This window comes from Sardina pilchardus, chromosome 22 (genome assembly GCF_963854185.1).
Source record: "Sardina pilchardus chromosome 22, fSarPil1.1, whole genome shotgun sequence".
Classification (NCBI taxonomy): domain Eukaryota; kingdom Metazoa; phylum Chordata; class Actinopteri; order Clupeiformes; family Clupeidae; genus Sardina; species Sardina pilchardus.
This window is the reverse complement of record NC_085015.1, coordinates 24,124,617-24,143,978: the sequence shown is the minus strand read 5'-3', so window position 1 is coordinate 24,143,978 and position 19,362 is coordinate 24,124,617. Positions and strand designations below refer to the sequence as shown.

The window sequence follows — 19,362 nt, the reverse complement described above, 5'->3', positions numbered from 1 at the left end:
AGCTCAGACTAACTGGTCCTGAGCCTCCAAGATAAGACCAGCTTTTGGCTACTGTGAGAGGCACCACATGGAGCTAGTGCTGGCCTCCTCGGAGCAGATCCAGGACTGGGCAAGGAAGGCTTTTAGGGGAGCCAGCACGGCTCACAGGGGTCTGGGTCAGTTAATGTGCACTCGGAATGAGTGTCCACCGGGTCACATAAATTACCCTTCACCATACCTAGAGATGGGCATGGGGTACTTTCCATAAGATCATCTCTCAATGCAACTCAAACCAGCTATTAGGCTAACTGAAACAAAACCATGCTTGTAGTATATACAGTGAAAGGTTTGTGAGATGCGGGGCTATTTTAATTCCAAAGGCCAAGGGAACTTTATCAGGATGTAAATAACTGGCCTTTAAAAATAAAAAATCTGCTTGCCTTCATGGCAACTTGATTTGCATTGAACTCAATGAGAATGAAACCAGATATAGGCTAACTGAAGAAAATACCTTGCCCAATCAGCATGTATAGTAGTGCATTTTTTCAGAAGCACATTTGTGAGGTCACACACTAAAGTTTAGACAAGGGGACTGGCTCTCGGTCTCCGCTCTAATTCATCCCAAAGGTTGAAGGGGCCATCCCGAGTTGGGCTTGGTCCCTTTGCTCCAATGAAAGGAACTCTGAATGCTTCAGCTTCATTATCCAAAAGATTTTGGACAATTCCATGCTCCTCAGTTTGTGGGAACATCTTGGGGGTTCCCCCTTCCGGTTCCAACAGTGCACAAAGGATGACAGAGTTTGGTGTGGATGAACTTGGCTGGCCTGCGGAGTCCTGACCTCAACCCAATGGAACACCTTTGGAATGCATTAGAGCAGAGGCTCATCCAACATCTGTGTGACTGAAGTTCATGGTGAGGGTGTGTGTGTAAAACGTTTACGATGCCGTTTTCAATGAGCTGTGAAATTATGATCAAATTTCAGCCAAGGAACAGAAAATTAAATACATCTCATGTGACTGATAAGAGGTTGCACGGGGAAATTGCAGAGTGGTTTAACACTGTACATTTTGTGGGGTGGAAATTAAGCCCTCGCATTTTGGCACCCCTGGTAAGTTGAGTAAAAAGGTATAAAAACAATGTTTAACGTCTCAATCAAAACAAGCAAGTTCATTCTGAGTAATAAAATGACCTCAACAAATTGAAATAAGAAGAACAATCATTGGCACCCCAGTATTTAATACTTAGTGAAGTCTCCCTTTTCCAATAAATCAATGTGGAATAGGAATTTCTAACACTTTAAAAATGGAATTAAAACCATGTAAAGTGCTGTGGCTGCCTTCCAACCCCAATCATACATAATCCCACATACATGTAGCTCTCCTCAGTAGCTGCAGCATGGGAAACACTTAAGGTAGCAAAGAAGCCCATTAACAACCAACACAATTCTACAACACCTCAAAATAAAATAAAAACAGAATAACAATACCTCTTTTGGAATGAGTTCTCCGATTTATTTCTATACAACATATTGACCAAAAGATTACAATTCTTACAATTCCCAACAGTTCTTGTATACAATTCAGTCCTTGAGTTCTTTATAAATGTTCTTTATAACACTTTGTCCTGTATATATATGTATATTCTCCAAAGTAATAACTGGGTAGATTAAGGGAATATTGCTTTCCTCATTGTTCAAGGCATTGAAGGTCCCACCAAATGTACAGGCATAAGTATACTATGTGAATGACAAGGGTAGAGACAAACAGTGAATTGGTCCTCAGAGACTTCCAAAGGCAACAAAACAATAACGGTTCCATTTCCAGACAAGCACATAACAAAGAAACAAAGGAATGCACAACAGGAACATGAAACCGGCGCTTCAAACATTTGTCCCGTTACAATGGGCCGCTAACTATTGCATTCCTGAACAGTGACTAAATGAATGGTTCAGGTAAACCCTGTTCGTAAGTAATTCCAGCTAGGTCACACCAACAATGTTGTTTACTGGGTGATTGACAGTGAGGAGGTAATGCAATGCCACCGGCCCTGTGTTTACCAATAACCTTGAAACATAAACAAAGCGGCCATTAGGGTTTTGTCTATTCGGTCAATACCATTTTAACACAGGTGTAGACACTTCATGAATTATGTTCAATTTAAATATCCTGCCTCAATGTTCTCTTCTCCATATATTCTTGCCTGAACCCAACAATACACATCCCAATTGTCTCTGTTGGCATGACTTATTACTGAAACAAGATCTTGGACCTACCTGAGATAATACAGTGACAGGTCTTCAGAATTCTAGTACTACTCAACAGCTCAGTCTAAGCATCAACCTCACCATCTGACTACACTTGATCTTAGCCAAAAGGCCGAGAAGCTATACACTTCCGATACTTTTATTAACTCTCGTGACAGGACCGTTTCTGATTGGCAACTCATTGAAAAAAAAATATTATATTAAGTGCAATGAGGTAAAAATTCAGCACCCTGAGGCAAACTAGTTGCAGAGGAGTGTTGCGGGCCATCAGAGCTGTTAGAGCTTTTACGATCCGATCACTTTCAAATTGCATACAAACTTAATTGCTTAAACTTTTTAGATTGGTGAGCTTGAGCGTTGATGAGGAGACAAAAGACACATAAGGTGGATGAAAAAGGCCAGAACATGACAGGAAGAGATTCTACTATGCTATAGTGTTCTGTTCAACTTTCAAAAGACCCGTTGATACTGTTGTTTTACCTTAGTGAGCCTCGCAACTGAAGAGTCAAGACCCTGTCCTTGTAAGATGTCCCTACCCCGACCTGACGTAAACCGCTTTTTTTGTGTCATGAAAAAGAAAACAATTTAAAAACCAAGGATGAACTCCCAAGCAGCTACAGAATCAGAACACAGTCAAGAGTCAGGGCAAGATCTACATGAGGGCACCTTCAGAACCGGCCGGACGGCGGAATGGTGTTACCGCCCCCACCAGCTCGATCACCCCCTCCTGCACCACATGTGATCCAAACCTGACTCCTCACTCCCTTCAGGACTCCTGGAAAAAAAGACCACCCCCACTCCCCCTTCCCTCTCGCCCCAGCCACTCTGCTCACAGGTGGAGGGGTATGATGGGTAAGGGATGTGTGGGCAACCCTGAGCTGTCTCCCTCCTTAGATACTGGTTCCCTCCCCACCCTTTCCCCCATAAAGCAGTCCAGCCCAGGCAGCCTCAGCCTGCAGCATTAGGGCTAATGATGCTAGCGCTTGGACTTTGTTGACTCCTCATCTTTAACTGAAATTGAAAGAAAGGACAAATGTCATAACTAACAGCAAACATGTATTCTGTATTAATATAAATCAATATTACCTTCTACAGTCACCTAAAGACTAACAAATGTAACTCCCAAAGGGAAACCCTTGCTTATAGCAGTATAGAGCTTTCCCAACTCAAAACAAATAGGTTGCTGTTGTGGAGATGCGACAGGTCTGCTCACCTTTCTTCTGCTCCTCCCTCTTCTTAGCTGCATCTTCTCTCTGCTTTTTGATAATGGCTAACCTAGCAAGGTCAGCTCTGGCCTGATCCGTCTTGCCCTCAAGGTGCAGCTTCATGTAGCGTTCTTTGGCTTGCTGCTTCTCGATCTCCTCCCTGGCACACAGAAACACACAAAATATGTTTGCCATTTTAATCCTAACTCAGGTTTGGTCATGTCAACAAAGGAGAATAGGAGAGGGGAGAGGAGAATAACACAATAAAAACACAGTCATACAGAGCAGGTCCTCTGACAGAATGGTGGAGCAATCTGCTCTCAACAAATTATTTTCAATAATCCATCAACTGAGCGGTTTATAATCAGAAATGTAGACAAGAGGCCACACTGACCGTTCACGGCGTGAGAGTTCCCTTGGTGTATTGACGTCCACTTCGGCGACTTTCTTGCTCTTCTGAGAGACACGATTGGGATTCTCAATCTCAATCAGACCCTCCACTCCTTTCCTCTTGGACTGTGAGATTGTAGGCATTCAAAGACAGATAGCATATCAGGACAGCCACTCACAAGACACGTTGTATCCTTTGTAATGTACATGAATGCCAGGATATTTACCGACACGTCGTCATCACTACTGCTCGTCTCCTCATCAGATTCTGAGCCGCTCTCTTTTTCTATCCCTTCATTTGCCTCCTGTACAAACAGATCATATGCGACATTACTTCAGTGTCCATTTATGGAAGACAAATCTTCCATCAACCCACACAGATAGGACGACAATAAGCAGCACGTCAATCCCCCTGCAATTAGTTGCCGTTCTTGCAAATACCACCCAGATACTAAACATCGAGTTGTCATACCTTCTCTCTCTGAGCCTTCATCTGTCGGTCAATCTCCTCGGGGTTACTGAATTGCTTTCCGCGGCCTTTATGGCCCTTCTTACCTAAAATAAAACAAAACATGACATTAGAGAAGTCGTCATTTTAAAAACGAGAGAATAAACAATACCAGTATTTCTTAAACATTGAATTTTAAGATCAGCCAACACTACCACATCATGCAATTAGAAAAAACTCTGGGCAACGTCATTAAGACAACGCACAGTCGATAATTGATATGACCATAATGTGCAAGAGCCGGTGAAAACGTAGCATGCTAGCACGCTATTGCTAGCGACGACAACAATATGGACAGGTTATTACGTGGTTTCTGTACATTAAGAATCTCAACGAAGGCAATAAGAGAAAAGTGCATTAAGGGAAACTGGTCAGACACCTGCTATAAAAATCGTATTCCTCCCCGTATGCTACCGCCATTAACTACTTATAAACTCGAAGCTAACATTAGCCATCAACCATCAAGTTTACGCCACCAGCTCTAATGAGGTTAGCTTCAACATCATGCCGGTTTCAGGTTTGATCCACAACGACGTGGGGAAATCACTGACCGACCGGACATATCATATGAAATTGTTATCTAGCAAATACACATTTTAACAACGGCCACTAAATTCCATCGTAAGGGTAATGTTATCTGGTGTTAAACAGGCTTACTAACATTAGCGTTAGCCAAGCTAGCCCGCTAGCTAACACGCTAACATTAGCTAGCTAACTTATTTGAAAAGACGCATGACTTACCACCTCTTGGCATGTTTAGTTGTTGATAAGTTCTTAAAAGTTAAAATAATACACTAAAAACGTTTCGAATAGCAACAGATGGTTAGTCTACTCAACTGACTATGATCTGGATAAAATAATATGAATCTTATTTTCAGCGGCTGTTGAGGCCTTCGCCTGACAATACGACGTCCGCGCTGTCGTCCACACGCACGCTTGTGAAGGGAAAGGCAGATACTGAATAAGAAAACATGTTCTGAAAGACAGGTGCCATATCCAACAGAAATCATGAGTGGGCTGGATTTTACAGAAAACTGACCAATTACAAGGCTAATCTACTATCGTCATCAGAGGCAATGACGTATTCAATTCAGACGCACTGCTCCACGCCAAGTATTTGGTTTTGGTTTAATAGGTTTCTGCGGGGTGGAATATAGCCTAAAGAAAACAAAATGTGGTTTATTCGGCAGGAACAAGATGACCATTATGCGTGTTTGATTATATGTTTTATTGCAGAAAGGAGATATAAAACAACAGGATGTTTAGATGGAGGTATTGATGTGCAGTATATTATATGTTAGGCAAAGACATTGACCCACACAAACATATTTACAACTTGCTTCTTTTTGAAAATATACTGTCGAGACAGTCTGTGAATGTACTCATTCTGTTCCCGCAAGTGAGCGACGTTCTTAGCTTAGTCTGGCAGAGACACAGAACAAACATGATTTATGCACAAAACATGAATCCAACTAGCCTAAAGAATGTCGTAACTGAACGCCCCTTCATTTATGCACCAGATCCAAGACGAATTACTTCTACCAAATGTAGGCTTATAGTTTTTATTGTAAAATGTTTTTTTGTCTTTTCATTGTCATTGGTCTTGGTCTTCTACTTCTCAACTTTCTTCATCCTTCAAAGCAGTTTGGTGAGAATTGTCCGAATCATGATTGGTGTGGTTGACAACCTCCTCGACATCTGGCTCCTCTACATTTGGTGAGTCCTTGCTTTTCTTTCTCCCTATGCAACAGTACGATGCTGTGGCCAGGAACACACCCGCAGTTAACAGCTCTGATCCGGCCATGTAAAAAATCAGCTCATAGTTTTTGAAAGCATCCACCAAGATTCCTGTGAATGACAGTGAAATGGTTACAGCATTAAGGTGTGACAGGATGCATTTCCCAAAACAATTTCTCACTCACTGTAAGCATAAAGACATATAATGCTATTCCAGCACAAGATTTAAACATTACTTAGGGCAGGTCTGGTCTAGGTCAAGGTCAGGTAAGAATCTAAGATCAGTGGTAGATAACTGTAGGCTATAATACTAAGGACTATGCTACGACTGCAACACCAATACTCACCAGCAGATGGCGGTCCAATTAGCACACCCACGGCTTCAAAGAGCAGCACCAGCCCAAGGGCACTGGGGAAGCCACCACTTCCGACTATACCCATGAGCACCTCAAACTGCAACGCTCCCACCATGCCATAGGTGATTCCAAAGAAAACGCAGAAGATAACCAGCCCCATGTAGCTGGTATTCCTTGCTGAACAGACGTCTGTGAGGCCATTGAGGATCAGGGCGATACTAAAGAAGTAGGCCATCTTTGGTCGCACCCAGTCTAGGCCAGCTATCACACCACAGGTGGGTCGTGCGAAGATGTCTATGAAGCCAATGATGGAGAGTAGGAAGGCGGCATCGCGGTCTGGCACCCCCTGGTCCTTGGCATAGTTAACCAGGAGAATGGTCGGCACGAACAGGCCTAAGACCACAATGAACTTGGCCATGATATAGATCACCAGGCCCCTGTCGCGAAGCACACTGAAGTCCAACAGTTTCTTCTTGGGTGGTTTCTGGCTCTTCTTCCTCACGTTGTTCTCGTGGCCCTTGGACGGCAGCATCTCTTTCAGCTCTTGGGCGTCGGCCTCCACCCCGACTGGTGCCTTCTTCAGCCTCCCCAACAAGGGCCTCATAAGTGCCCCGCAGGTGCAGCAGTTGAGCAGCAGCCCGCCCATGATGAGGAACCCTCCTCTCCAGCCGTACTTGTCGACAAGCACCTGCCCCAAAGGGGACAAGGCCGAGAGAAACACGGGGCTCCCCGCTGCTGCAAGTCCATTGGCCAGAGGGCGGCGCTTGTCAAAATAGGTCCCCAACATGATGAGGGAGGGTTGGAAGTTGAAGGCTAAACCAAGACCTAGGGAGAGATGGACATGTCAGATTACGAAATCTCTTAAAAGTTTTTTAAGATTGATTGTTTCAAGACTCTTTGACTCAGAAACTGAATTTCATCATTAAGTCTGCAGTTTAATCAAATTTAGGCATTTAGTCCGACATTTTCTCTCACTAAAATACCAGACCACTAAACAATAATAGAAAAAGAAATATGAGCTTGCATGAGCTGAAACTAAATCTTCGAGACAGGACATGCCAAGAGGAGAGATGCAAAAATATCAGGTAAAAGAGGCATCAACACCTGTGAGCACTCCAGCAGTCATATACAGCTGGATGATATTGGTTGTGAAGGAAGCACTGATCATTCCTGCTGATGCCAACAGTCCTCCCAGCAGCATCACTGGACGACATCCAAACTTGTTTACCAAGATGCTGGACAGGGGACCTGATAACAGAGGTAGCGACAAGATGTGTTATTTACTAATAACTTATTTGAGATATATGTACGCTGTCACACATGGGAATCCCACAAAGCCAATATCAAGGTAAATAAAAAAGGTAATTCCACTGAGCTTCTGAATAACAGTCAAATGCTTCACGGGAGAGGACTGATCACATATAAGGGAAGAATCACCGGTAAACACTCAGATGTTCCTTATTGTCATTTCCAGAGCTTCACCGAACATCTGTGTGCTTCGGTGATTCCTCTCTTTCTTTCCATAATCAAAGTAGTTTAGTATTTCTAAATCAAGGATGCCATCTGACCTGAACCATAGAGCATGGCCAACATGATGGAGGAGATCCATGCTGTGTCACTGTACCCGCAACCAAAGTCTTTCATCAACTCTTTGAAATAAACACTAACAGCTTTGGGGAAAGCATAGGAGAAGCCAGTGATGACGAAGCATCCAATCAACACAACCCAGCCCCAGCCACCATCCGGGGGTCTTGGGGCCTCTCTCTCTGCTGCGCTGGATCCCATCTCTTCTCACACACAAATCACCTGGAACAGAAGACTTGAATGTTAATGTCTGAGGATGGATAAGTTGAAGCACTTGACATTGCAAATGTTACGTGTTGGTACAAGAATTTATTCTGTGAGTGGATGTCCCCAATAATTTGCCTTTGGTTAATACTTCAAGCTCAAATGAAGGCATTCATGTGGAAATGTGATACTGACACAGTTTCCTAGTTTTGGACTTTCTTGTTTATGCCAGCTTTTGTCCTTGTACCTTTTATTACTCACAATCCGTTTATGACTGTGACTAAGCTGCGAGAACACAATTGGCCCAGAGATATGTCTCTCAGATGACTGCATTTCGTTTGCTTCTATGCTAATGTTTGTTCTCTCGATTGATATACATCTTATGCGGACATGTATAATCTTTTTACTATGTTCTGTTCTATTTAACTCTAATCTGGAGAGGCATTCCCATAAGTAAAAAAGGTCTCTTTGTATAGTTGGAATTCCCCCTAATCCTCCTTTAGAATGGTACAGGACAGAGGTAATCTGCCTGAAAACACACGTTTCAAAATTCACATGTAGCCTACACAAACAAGTATGAGATCACTTGCTATGCAGGGGGAAGCCTTATTTCGCTGCAACATAGCATAGCATCGTATATGTGAGCCTCCACTGACCCCTCGCTCTCACTGCCAAAGCTAACAGTGCCGAGGCGACTCTGATCACAGCAACAATGTTTGTTTTGTTCATACAATTTTACTTTGTTTATACTGCTGTTCCATTATTGCACAGCCACTAAACAATACTGTATTACATCTCATCCCAGATTGTTTTAGAGTTTTTTAGAAGCCAAATCTGCCTAAAGTGTAAGAAAGGGAGAGGTTGTAAACTTACCTTTGATACCAAGATCCACTTGAAGAACTTTCAACCTCCACTTTGACACCACAACATCAGATTGTCCTCCAGGTAATGACAGACAATATTCTAGTCTGAGTCATTTTTGAGCAAAATGAATAGCGTCATAACATCTGTACAACATAGGTGCTCTTGCACTCTCACGTTGTCAGTAACAAAATTCAAGACTCTTGGATGTAGGAGTGCCTTCTTAGTTCATTGGTCTCAATGTTTTCTGTGTCAATCGTGAAAACTCAGCTTATTCTGGTACAGTACGACACGGTCACTCTTTCATTCGTGTCCCCCTGACTGTGCTGATCTGCCAGTTATACCCATTACAGTACAACCCCACCCACATGAGTTTGAAAGCCTCCCACTAATATGGCAAAATAAGGAATTTGTTTGAATACGTGTAGCGGGTTCAGTTCTCTTCCATGAATACAAATTACATGGAGATGTTTGTCATATGGGATTTGATAAGTGGGCCTAATTCAATGAAGCACTGGTGAAGGAAGGTGCCTGATTACTTTACCCCCAGTGAAATGCTCTTGACTGTTCTGTTGGTGGTCTTTAATGTCCACAAAGGTCAATTTATTAGTGATTAGTGGGTTTGATGGTAAATGAGCTTGGTTGTTGATTGGTCGCTGTGTGAATTTCCATATAGCACTAGGAATTGAACATCTTTCCTGAGTATATTTGAAATTACTTTTTTTAATTGTTTTATATTAAAGTTGGTATTAAGGATAGCAACACCAGTTCAAATTCCCATTCTCAAAGTCTGAGTCAACTTTAGTCAATTCTGTTGTATATACAAATACAACAGAATACAAATTATTGCCAATAAAAAGTAAAAAAAGAGACAAACATTTACAAATGAGCGCAAATGCTGCAAAAAGCAAAGGTTATTCATTCTTCTCAGTCTGTGTGAATTTGTCTTTCATAACTACCATATTTACATGCATTGGCTGGTGCCTTGTGTTTTTGTTTGCTAATTTGTTTTTATTCTTGGATAACCTAATATCTGCCTGGCTTGGGGGCATTTCAGGATATGTATAATACTTGCATTCCCTGTTACAAAGACGGATACAAAAAAAAGGTATTATCTTTGCTGTCACACAAAATATTCAGCTGCTTTACAAATATTCTCACAGTCTCTCACAGTTTTCTCTGAGTGCTGTTTCAGTGATATCCGATGTTATGCATACTTTAATTCCTTATGAACTTCACATCATTGATCCATTCTACATGTATATCGACAAAACAAATAAGACCTGTGTAACTACACACACAATACAGCTGCAAACCTGAATTCTCTATTCATTTCATATAAATCAATAAAAATGTCTACACTTGTTCAACAATTATCAGCATGTAGGTCAGAAAAAACTTTACGCGATTTATGGTACTGCATAAGCTGCTGAAATATGTACCCTCTGAAACAACATTCAGTTCCACGTATTGCCAAGAGGTGAGAGAAAGGTGTACCACCACCCTCACCATTTGCCCTGGCAAGAGGGGTTAAACTGGACAAGATGCCCCACGTGCACAGGCCTGCATACAGGATTCATTGTGTTATGCAATCCCCCTGGTGTAGTACGTGTCTCCAGCCACATGCAGAAATCCATGTAAATCTGTGTGTACATTTTCAAGCACACGAAACCCCTTTGTAAGCCCTTTCCACATAATGAACCTGATTGTTTACTCTAACGAGGGTCTCTAGGATTACAAGCAACACTTCCTGACATAAAGAGACCTAATCTGATGCTGAAATTATATGGGCGGTGATAGTGTGTAATGATCATGTGAAAACATGTTATCACAAAGACTATGTTAATTAAACTACAATCAGACAGAAAACATAAAACATAAAATTACCAGACCTTAGCTGTCCATCTGAGCTAACAGAGTGTAGGGACTATACAGTCCAGGACTCCTGTGAATTACACGCCCATGAATTAAATACAGGCGTTTGGTTGAGGTGCGCACATCCACAGAAACAATAATCCAGGTGCTGGACAAAAGTGGTAGACAATTAAATACAGCCAATGCCTTTCTTTACATATCCAGGTTCTCTGTGTCAAAAACACAGTAAGTCACAGCAAGTACAAATACACGGTTATTGTTTGCCAATTAAACCATTAGAACAGGAGTTTTTTACAAGAAATTCTTGCTTGTACTATACTAATCTTATTACTCGCCATTTAAATTGGTACAACAGAAAATTGTAATGGTATATCATAAATTATGTAATATGTTCATGAAATGCAAGAGAAGGGGGCAAGCTTTTAAAAATGCATTTAATTGCGACACACTTATGTAAAAGAACAGTCCAAAATATTGTAGAAAAGGTATAAAAACACAAAACAATACTCTGCTTCTGCATACTATGATTTCAATCATTATTCAAAAATGACAATTCTTTACTTATTGATTAAATATACATATTTAACAAACCAACCCAGTGATCTGGTGGAATCATTTTTGACTCTTTCAGATTACTTTTTCCTCCGGGCGTGGTTCTTCACTTCCTCGAGTTCCTTCTGAATGAGGTGAGTCTCCGCTGTGGTTTCAGACAACTGTGGGAGGAGGGGGAAATTAACCAATTACAACACTCAATTTACCTTTAACAGTCTTTAACTGTGACTATTGCTGAAGGCCGCTCTGTGTCTGCATTGCATGTACTTCTGCAAGCTGCTTGCTTTTCCTCAGTCTAAGCTCTTAAAATTATATCTCCTTTCTGCTTTCTTTTCTTTGCCCTCTCCTCTGTTCCCTAAGAGACCAAATTCAGAAACATAACATTGTTGTTAACACTTCTAAACTCTAAGATAAACTGAATAAAACACATATGCCATTCTTTAGATTCCCACCATGTCGAGTAGAAGGTCAACTTTTAATTTCAACAGATTGTTCTCCTCTTCTAGCTGCTGGTTCCTCTTCTTCAGTCTCTGCACCTCCTTTCCTGAAACATTGCCTCCCGATTCTAGACACAAGACATGAACAGAATCAAAAGATCTCCACGGTCAAAATGATGTATTAGAATTACAAGCATACAAACAAAAGCAAAACATTTGTATTTATTACCTGTGATAGCACTTACCAGCAATCCACTGACCCTCTTCAAATTTCAAACTCTGGCCTCCAATGTTCATTATAGGGGCACCATATTCCAGACCTAGCTCTATCTCCCTCGTAGACCTGTCCAGCTGTAGAGTGAATAGAAGTTGTGATATGCCTTAGTAAGCTGAGAAAAAGAACATTCAAAGTGAGGAACAGCAGCAGATGGTGCGTATATACTTACTAACCGTATGTAGGTTGGACAACGACGCTGATTTGCGAGGGGGTGTCTTCTTGGGGCTAAACGTGTTTCCAAAAAGAGGCATGATTTCCGAACTTTCGATTTAGCCAAGATCCAAATCAGGAGAGAAGGGTCACGGTTGGCCAATTCTGGGTGTATTCACGATAATACGTCAGAAACAGTTGCTAAATTAGTAATTTGCTAAACCACTTTGTAACTGAGCCAAAATCTTAACTAAACTGATATTGACTTGCAACAACTGGTGTTAGCTGCCAGATGTGGATTGGCTGGTTTAACCGTGAGACGCTACCAGTAACGTTAACATTAGCGTAATATGCAACATGTGTAGAGATACAAATATGATTGTTACATTTTAGTAAGCTTACGACAGTCACAAAACAATGGACAAGGCAAAGTTATCGTTAGGTTGTCACGTTAGTTATCAGATGTTAGCTATCATTATCAGAATGGTTTCTGTCTGCTAGCACAATTTGATTTGTAGTCTTACCCAAGGTTACTTCGTTGAAACAAAGGAAACACCAAATGCCACACGATTAAGACGTTGTGTTACACTCCAATGATCTGTTTTACAGAATGATTCTGTACACAAGTAAATAAGATCTCTCCTGTCTGACTAGCTAGCCCTAACAGCTAGTTATTGTATACACAGCGACGGAAGTGTGGTCTGGTCGCTACAACCACAGCTTTCCTTGGTTACCGCGCATGTGCACTGACGCCAAAATGTAACAGAGCGCAAGTCCTGTAGCAACAATGAAACCATTTTCCTGTTACAATTTGACGGAGATAGCATTACAGTATGTGTGACCATGAGCTGTACATCTCACGTGTATTAATGATAACGGGGACAAACGATTTTTGTGAAATATGTATGTTGAAATATTTCGGTTCAGAAACTATAAATAGCATTGCTAGCACTCAGCATGTCGCACAGCCCCAGTGGCCTAATGGATAAGGCACTGGCCTCCTAAGCCAGGGATTGTGGGTTCGAGTCCCATCTGGGGTGGAATACTTTTCCATTACATGACTAAGATTAAACTCAGAGGGAGAGAATATAATACATATCATGCGAGTTAAAAGACCTATCCACGTATTCGTAATGAAATAATTGACCAGTGATTGGGTTTGTGTGTTGAGGTTGACGCCGACATTCTGAATGAAATATACGCTACCAGTGCCAACCAATTGAATGAATTGAGGTTTCAGATCCTCCAATCATCTCACAGAGACAAATCCTAATACGCCCTCAGTAGCCCCTATAGCCTACCTTGTAGCCTAGACGGGTTTTATGTAGCGTGTCCACGATTTGATATCACTTGGTTATAGGCAACATAGGCAACATAGGCCTACTGAGTCTACAGAGTCCACTCTAGTTTTCTTAGACTTAATACTTCTGCTAAATAAAACCGACAGAATGGGAGCATTGCGTGGTCAACACCTGATCATCATTCAGTGCGTCTTGGCTGCCACCTGTCAAGGAATTCATGGTAAGTCAGCTATCGTATGCTGTCCTGTTGTCTCTAGTGCACAGTAAATAGATTAAATGAATTTACTTGCCTCCATAAAAAGATGATTTTATAAGGTTTGGTTTGAAAACATTGTAAGATGATTTAGGCTACTAACTTAGTGCTGTAGTAGCCTAACCTAATACTTCTGTAAGACAGTGATAAAACAGCTAGGAATGTGAATAATATGTTATACTCTTGTCTGTCAGTTCATATTTAGTGAAGGATTTAATTCCCATTGTTGCTTTGTGCATCTAAGAGATAGAGAGAGCCACGGTATATTGGGATGCTACCCAGAAGTCAGTTTATTTGAGAAAAGGTGTCATGGACAGCATGGGGGATGCCTATGGATACTTCAATGACAGCTTGTCCATCACTGGCTGGAGTGTGCTAGAAATAAAAGCTGGGTACGGAAAGATCCGCCACTCAGATGAGGTCACCTTTTTCATAGCTGGATACCTGGAAGGTCACCTCACTGCTCAGTAAGTATAGTTTCTAGACAGTTTGCAGCTCTGTTTTAAACTCATGCACCCCCACCCCCCAGTTTGTACCAGTTTAATCTTTTTGTACTTTTGAAGGCAGATGTTCAGTCATTACATCAACATGTACCCTCAGCTGATAAAGGACAAGCGAGTCCTGGCACCCTTGAGACATTTTCTGAGGTAAGATATCTCAGAAATACTACGGTATATGCGTTGAGGCACCATTATGAATATGGAAACGCCAATACAGTTAATTCACTCTGATGTATCCTATCACCTCCTATAATATACAGTAATATATTTCTATTTATCAGATAATGTTTTATCTGATAGAAGATGTAGGATATACTACAACCAGAGAGGGTTAAAGCGGATAGTAATGAAAGATCTTTGCTAGCCTACAACTGTACAGCTATAACTGTTCAGCTGGCACCAGCAATATATATATTTTTTCTATTAACCACAGTGCCTTCTGTTGTCAGAGAGCAAGACGCATGGACTAGAGAGCAAGTGAGGCAGAACAAGAATGACCCCCTGTGGCAGCATGCAGGACTGGTCATTGCCCAGTTGGACGGGCTCCAAGCAGGCGCAGCGGACTGGGCAAAAAACCAGCAGAGGCAGGTACAGTACAACAACTGTCCCGCACTATATGCACTCATATCAGAATGCTCATAATCAGTGAATTAGTGATGAGAATGATTTATTTGTACTTACTTACAGTGTTTTTACTTGTAAAAAGTGAGTCTATATGTGTTATGGTAACCTGCTTTTTGATTTTCTCTACGGTTGTAGTCGCTGTCTATGTTTGCCATACAATTCCTCAATGCAGTTGGAGACCTGCTGGACTTGGTCCCGATCTTGAGATCACGCAGATTCAACCTCTCCGACTTATTCAGCAAGCCAACCATGGGTCACTGTTCCGTTCTCATCAAGGTCAGAAGCTCATAATACACTCTGCATTAAGATTTTGGTTGGCTGTGGTGATAGTCTGATTCACATGAGTCAGAATGGTCAGAATGTGTTTTTTTGTCGGGCATAACAACATTTAGATATATTATGTCATGTATATAGTAGTCACACTGTAATATCACATGTGTTAAAGTGGAGGGTATTTGTTATTTATGTTTTTATTTTGCATTGCTTATACTGTATATTCTCTGCATCTAGCTATGATATGTGCAATGAAACAATGCATGATTTGGCAGATGAATTGTAGTCAATGTGATGTTGAATCTCTCTTACCTCTATACATCCTCTTACTGTCAGATGTTACCAGGCTATGAAAACCTCTTATTTGGTCACTCGAGCTGGTATACATACGCTGCCTCCATGCGCATCTACAAGCACTGGGACCTTAGACTGTCCAGTTCAGACGTAGCCACGGGCAAGATGTCCTTCAGCAGCTACCCTGGTAATTAAGCGGAGATGACTGGATGCTTTGGGTCAAGCTGCGAGAGATGTTGGTGGTGGGCCTTTTAACGATGCACTCTGACAACGCAGGCCTTCTGACGTCGCTCGACGACTTTTACCTGCTGGGCAGCGGGCTGCTCATGACGCAGACCACAAACAGCGTCTACAACAACTCGCTCTTCTCCTCCGTGACGCCACAGAGCTTGCTGGCATGGCAGAGGGTGCGCTTGGCTAACGCCATGGCACGGACTGGTGAACAGTGGGCTAATATTTTCTCAAAGTATAACTCAGGTGAGTGACAGCTTGGTATGTTACGAGTTGGACATTAACCTAATACCTTATCGGTTTGGCATAAGTACCTACTGCTGAATACACAATGTATAGGAAAAAGGAAGTTTAACATGATAATATTATTCCTTGTCTCGAAGAGTACTTAAGAGCTGTAATATTTATAAGAGCAGAATTATGTAATATGGAGATACAGAAAAGCTTCACTCTATATTTGCATCTTATGTAAGGACCGTTTTTGAAAAGATATTGGCTTCTCTTTCTCTACTTGGTTTTTGTGAACTGAGTATGACACTGTAGATTAGAGAGATTTTCAGCACACTGCGTCCTCATCCAGGCTTTTCCTCTCTCTCTAAGGCACCTATAATAACCAGTACATGGTGGTAGACCTGAGCAAAGTGACGTTGGGCAGAAAGATTGATGAAGGGGCTCTGACTGTGGTCGAGCAGATCCCTGGTCTGGTGGTTTCCTCAGATCAGACCCAGGCTCTCCGACAAGGTAAGGTCAAGGTTTTCATTTTTACATTGTGTCAACTTATATCAACAGCTACCATGACTGTCTAGTTAGTGTGATGATAATATAATGTATTGTTGATTTTACAATAAATTCCTTATTCTATCTTTATCCCTTATTCTTGATTTTAAACGCTTGTTATAAACGCTCTTTTGATAATTCGAGAAGTCAGTCTTTGATTTTCCAAGTGTCAGTGCCATTGTTGTAATACAGCTGTTTTTATACATTTCAACAAGGATACTGGGCGTCCTACAATGTGCCCTTTCATCAGGACATCTACAACCTGAGTGGCTATGAGCTGATGTGGAGCCAGCTGGGAGAAGACTACTCCTATGATCTCTGCCCAAGAGCCAAGATCTTCCGCAGGGATCAGGGCAGAGTCCTTAGCTGGGCCTCTATGAAGCATATCATGCGATACAATAGTGTGTGCTAATTGCCATTGTATATCATGTCCCATATTGATTGCCTTGCTCTACGTTATTCATTACCTTGATAACAATGCAGTGTATTAAATTATGCATTAGGCTGAGTGTGAGATGTTTCAGGGCGTTGGTAGAATTAATGATAGCCTATTGCATTGCCATTCATGTCATTTCAATACCAATTCGTTGCCATTGTCTTTTCAGACTACAAAAAGGATCCATATGCCAAGGGACACCCCTGCAAAACCATCTGCTGCCGCAATGATTTAAGGATTAGGAGACCGCATCCCACAGGCTGTTATGACACTAAGGCAGAGTGGCCCAACTCAATTCTTCCAGAATATCATTAATTTATTCAAACCTGTTTCTCTCCCTCTCACACACACACACACACACACACACACACACTGTGTTAATTAGGGACCACCATATGTGATATTAAATCCTCTCTGCTTGTCCTGACAGGTGACCGACTATCTCCATGCGCAGAAATTTGTCGCTGAAGCAGTGAGTGGACCCCCCACACAGGGTGGACTTCCCCCCTTCTCCTGGGAACGCTTCAACCGCACCACCCACATGGGCCTTCCACAGATGTACAACTTCAGCTTCGTTACCATGCAGCCCCTTCTGTTCCTACCCTGACCTAGTCCACTATACACGCCAGCTCCCAATGGCCCATCTCATGGAAGACAGACACATTACACTGGTCACACATAATGACTGTATTATACCAATGTATGACCAATGAGTGTATTGTAAACACACACACACACACATGCGTGCACGCACGCACGCACACGCACACGCACACGCACACGCACACACACACACACACACACACACACACACACACACACACACAGTCATTGTGTGTGACACTGACACATTGCTATGTAATATCTGACTTCACTTTATCATTTATCTGAGGCCATGCAGAGTGAAGACACACTGCAGATAGTCACTAGGATAGCAAAAATTAATAGGCATCGGCTCAGCATGGAAATGATCGGCTATTAGTAAAATAGTCCCACAATGTAGTTCTGTTTAGTTAGTCGGGTTGTCAGTAGTTTTGCACTGCATATCTATATGGTTAAGGACAAAAACTCAGGTCTTTGTTTTTGCTGAATTTTATACCGCTTTGGGGTAAATCAGGGATTATCCACCATATGCTGCAATGATCCACCAGTATGAAGATACCTGCTGTGCGAGTGGATTAGCTTCTCTCTGATGTTGTATTAGCCGGTTTTGTCCAGATTTTTTCTGTCCATGTTTAGGTTTAGTTTTAGACTCGTTCATTTGTTGTTTTGACATAAATTAAAAACCTAGTTCTGCTAATAATGTGTGATAGTGTCAGAAAGCACTAACCGTGAGATTAGTTCCAAGTGACATTTTGCTTTTGATTTAAGAAAATGAATTTAGACTTAAATGTTTGCACATGGTGGCAGCCTTAATCTTGCTATTATTGTTTACATGTAAAAGGATAACCTGCAATGGCCTATCAAGATTGGTCTCTAAATTAAAAAATTTTGCATTGCAATGATTTTTGTAAATGATGAATCCATGACATCTTGGGGTCCATTTTAACTTTGGGTCACTCTTATAATATTAGTTGTGACAGTGAACATTTGCAAAGAGTTTTCGAGGTGCAGGTTTCAACAGGCTGTGAGACTTCAACAACCACAATGCACCACGGCACTGCATAAACAGGATAACTAGGTGGAGTGATGTGCAGTCGATGAGGAGTCAGCGTTGGAGGAGGTTGCAAGTGACAAAGTGTTCTGCCGCGAGTGGAAGCAGTTCGTCTCGATACACATCGCATCTTTGCCATTTCTCTCTCCTCATGGCAACAGAAGATAAACGAATAGCGGTGTCCCAGGCAACATCAGAAACCACATCGCTCCCTGCTAACCCAAACAATAATAACAACAACAATAACAACAACAAAGACAGCGAAGGGACCGACAGTACGACTACCGCTTCGTCCACGACAGAGACCAGCGGCGCTGAAACGCAAACCATCGGCAACGGGTCAGGAATCAACACTGCGAGCGCAAACAATGGCAAATGGGTTCGGCTTAATGTTGGCGGCACAGTTTTCCTCACAACACGACAGACACTGCTCAAAGAACAGACCTCCTTCCTCTATCGCCTGTGCCAACAGCAAGACTTGCATTCTGACACGGTAAGGCAAGAATCATAATGTTGATTTGTACCCACGACCTCCCCCTTTCTTTTTAGCAAAATCTTGCTGTTTGCCATCTGGTCTTACTCCTTAGCGAAGACCAAGGTCTAATTGATGAGTTGCCCTAGCAACAGCATCACTTTGCCC

At 42.0% G+C, this 19,362-nt stretch overlaps 5 protein-coding genes and 1 non-coding gene across 7 annotated transcripts in view; 3 read left to right on the top strand and 3 right to left on the bottom strand.

Moving 5' to 3' along the window:
• Positions 1-1,467: 1,467 nt before the first annotated feature.
• pdap1a (pdgfa associated protein 1a) lies at positions 1,468-5,285 on the bottom strand. Its single transcript, XM_062526145.1, has 6 exons — positions 5,088-5,285; positions 4,311-4,393; positions 4,066-4,143; positions 3,843-3,964; positions 3,457-3,608; positions 1,468-3,254 (listed from the first exon to the last, which is right to left on the bottom strand). Exons 1-6 carry the CDS (start codon positions 5,098-5,100, stop codon positions 3,220-3,222), a joined length of 483 nt encoding a protein of 160 aa, XP_062382129.1. The 5' UTR covers positions 5,101-5,285; the 3' UTR covers positions 1,468-3,219.
• A 679-nt stretch (positions 5,286-5,964) lies between these two features.
• On the bottom strand, positions 5,965-8,306 carry slc16a8 (solute carrier family 16 member 8). The gene is made up of 4 exons (XM_062525733.1): positions 8,008-8,306; positions 7,544-7,687; positions 6,431-7,264; positions 5,965-6,194 (listed from the first exon to the last, which is right to left on the bottom strand). Exons 1-4 carry the CDS (start codon positions 8,222-8,224, stop codon positions 5,965-5,967), a joined length of 1,425 nt encoding a protein of 474 aa, XP_062381717.1. The 5' UTR covers positions 8,225-8,306.
• A 3,073-nt stretch (positions 8,307-11,379) lies between these two features.
• Positions 11,380-13,074, bottom strand: cby1 (chibby 1, beta catenin antagonist). 2 transcript variants are annotated; one of them, XM_062526348.1, is made up of 6 exons: positions 12,904-13,074; positions 12,403-12,544; positions 12,198-12,303; positions 11,968-12,080; positions 11,783-11,870; positions 11,380-11,676 (listed from the first exon to the last, which is right to left on the bottom strand). In XM_062526348.1, the coding sequence occupies exons 2-5, from the start codon at positions 12,478-12,480 to the stop codon at positions 11,811-11,813; spliced, it is 357 nt and encodes a 118-aa protein (XP_062382332.1). In that variant the 5' UTR covers positions 12,481-12,544; positions 12,904-13,074; the 3' UTR covers positions 11,380-11,676; positions 11,783-11,810. The 2 variants fall into 2 exon arrangements, with proteins under 2 accessions (XP_062382332.1, XP_062382331.1); XM_062526347.1 differs by lacking the exon at positions 11,783-11,870.
• A 272-nt stretch (positions 13,075-13,346) lies between these two features.
• Positions 13,347-13,419, top strand: trnar-ccu (transfer RNA arginine (anticodon CCU)). Its single transcript has one exon. It is a non-coding gene; the product is annotated as a tRNA-Arg (tRNA).
• A 408-nt stretch (positions 13,420-13,827) lies between these two features.
• plbd1b (phospholipase B domain containing 1b) lies at positions 13,828-17,736 on the top strand. The gene is made up of 11 exons (XM_062525732.1): positions 13,828-13,900; positions 14,178-14,400; positions 14,497-14,580; positions 14,883-15,021; positions 15,193-15,333; positions 15,667-15,811; positions 15,901-16,101; positions 16,456-16,596; positions 16,848-17,033; positions 17,238-17,344; positions 17,499-17,736. The coding sequence occupies exons 1-11, from the start codon at positions 13,828-13,830 to the stop codon at positions 17,673-17,675; spliced, it is 1,617 nt and encodes a 538-aa protein (XP_062381716.1). The 3' UTR covers positions 17,676-17,736.
• A 1,039-nt stretch (positions 17,737-18,775) lies between these two features.
• The window catches only part of kctd17 (potassium channel tetramerization domain containing 17), a 16,546-nt gene continuing 15,959 nt past the window's right edge, over positions 18,776-19,362 (top strand). The window contains exon 1 of the mRNA XM_062525892.1: positions 18,776-19,215. Coding sequence (XP_062381876.1) covers positions 18,874-19,215 — 342 coding nt within the window. The 5' untranslated portion in view covers positions 18,776-18,873. The remainder of the gene's footprint in view (positions 19,216-19,362) is intronic.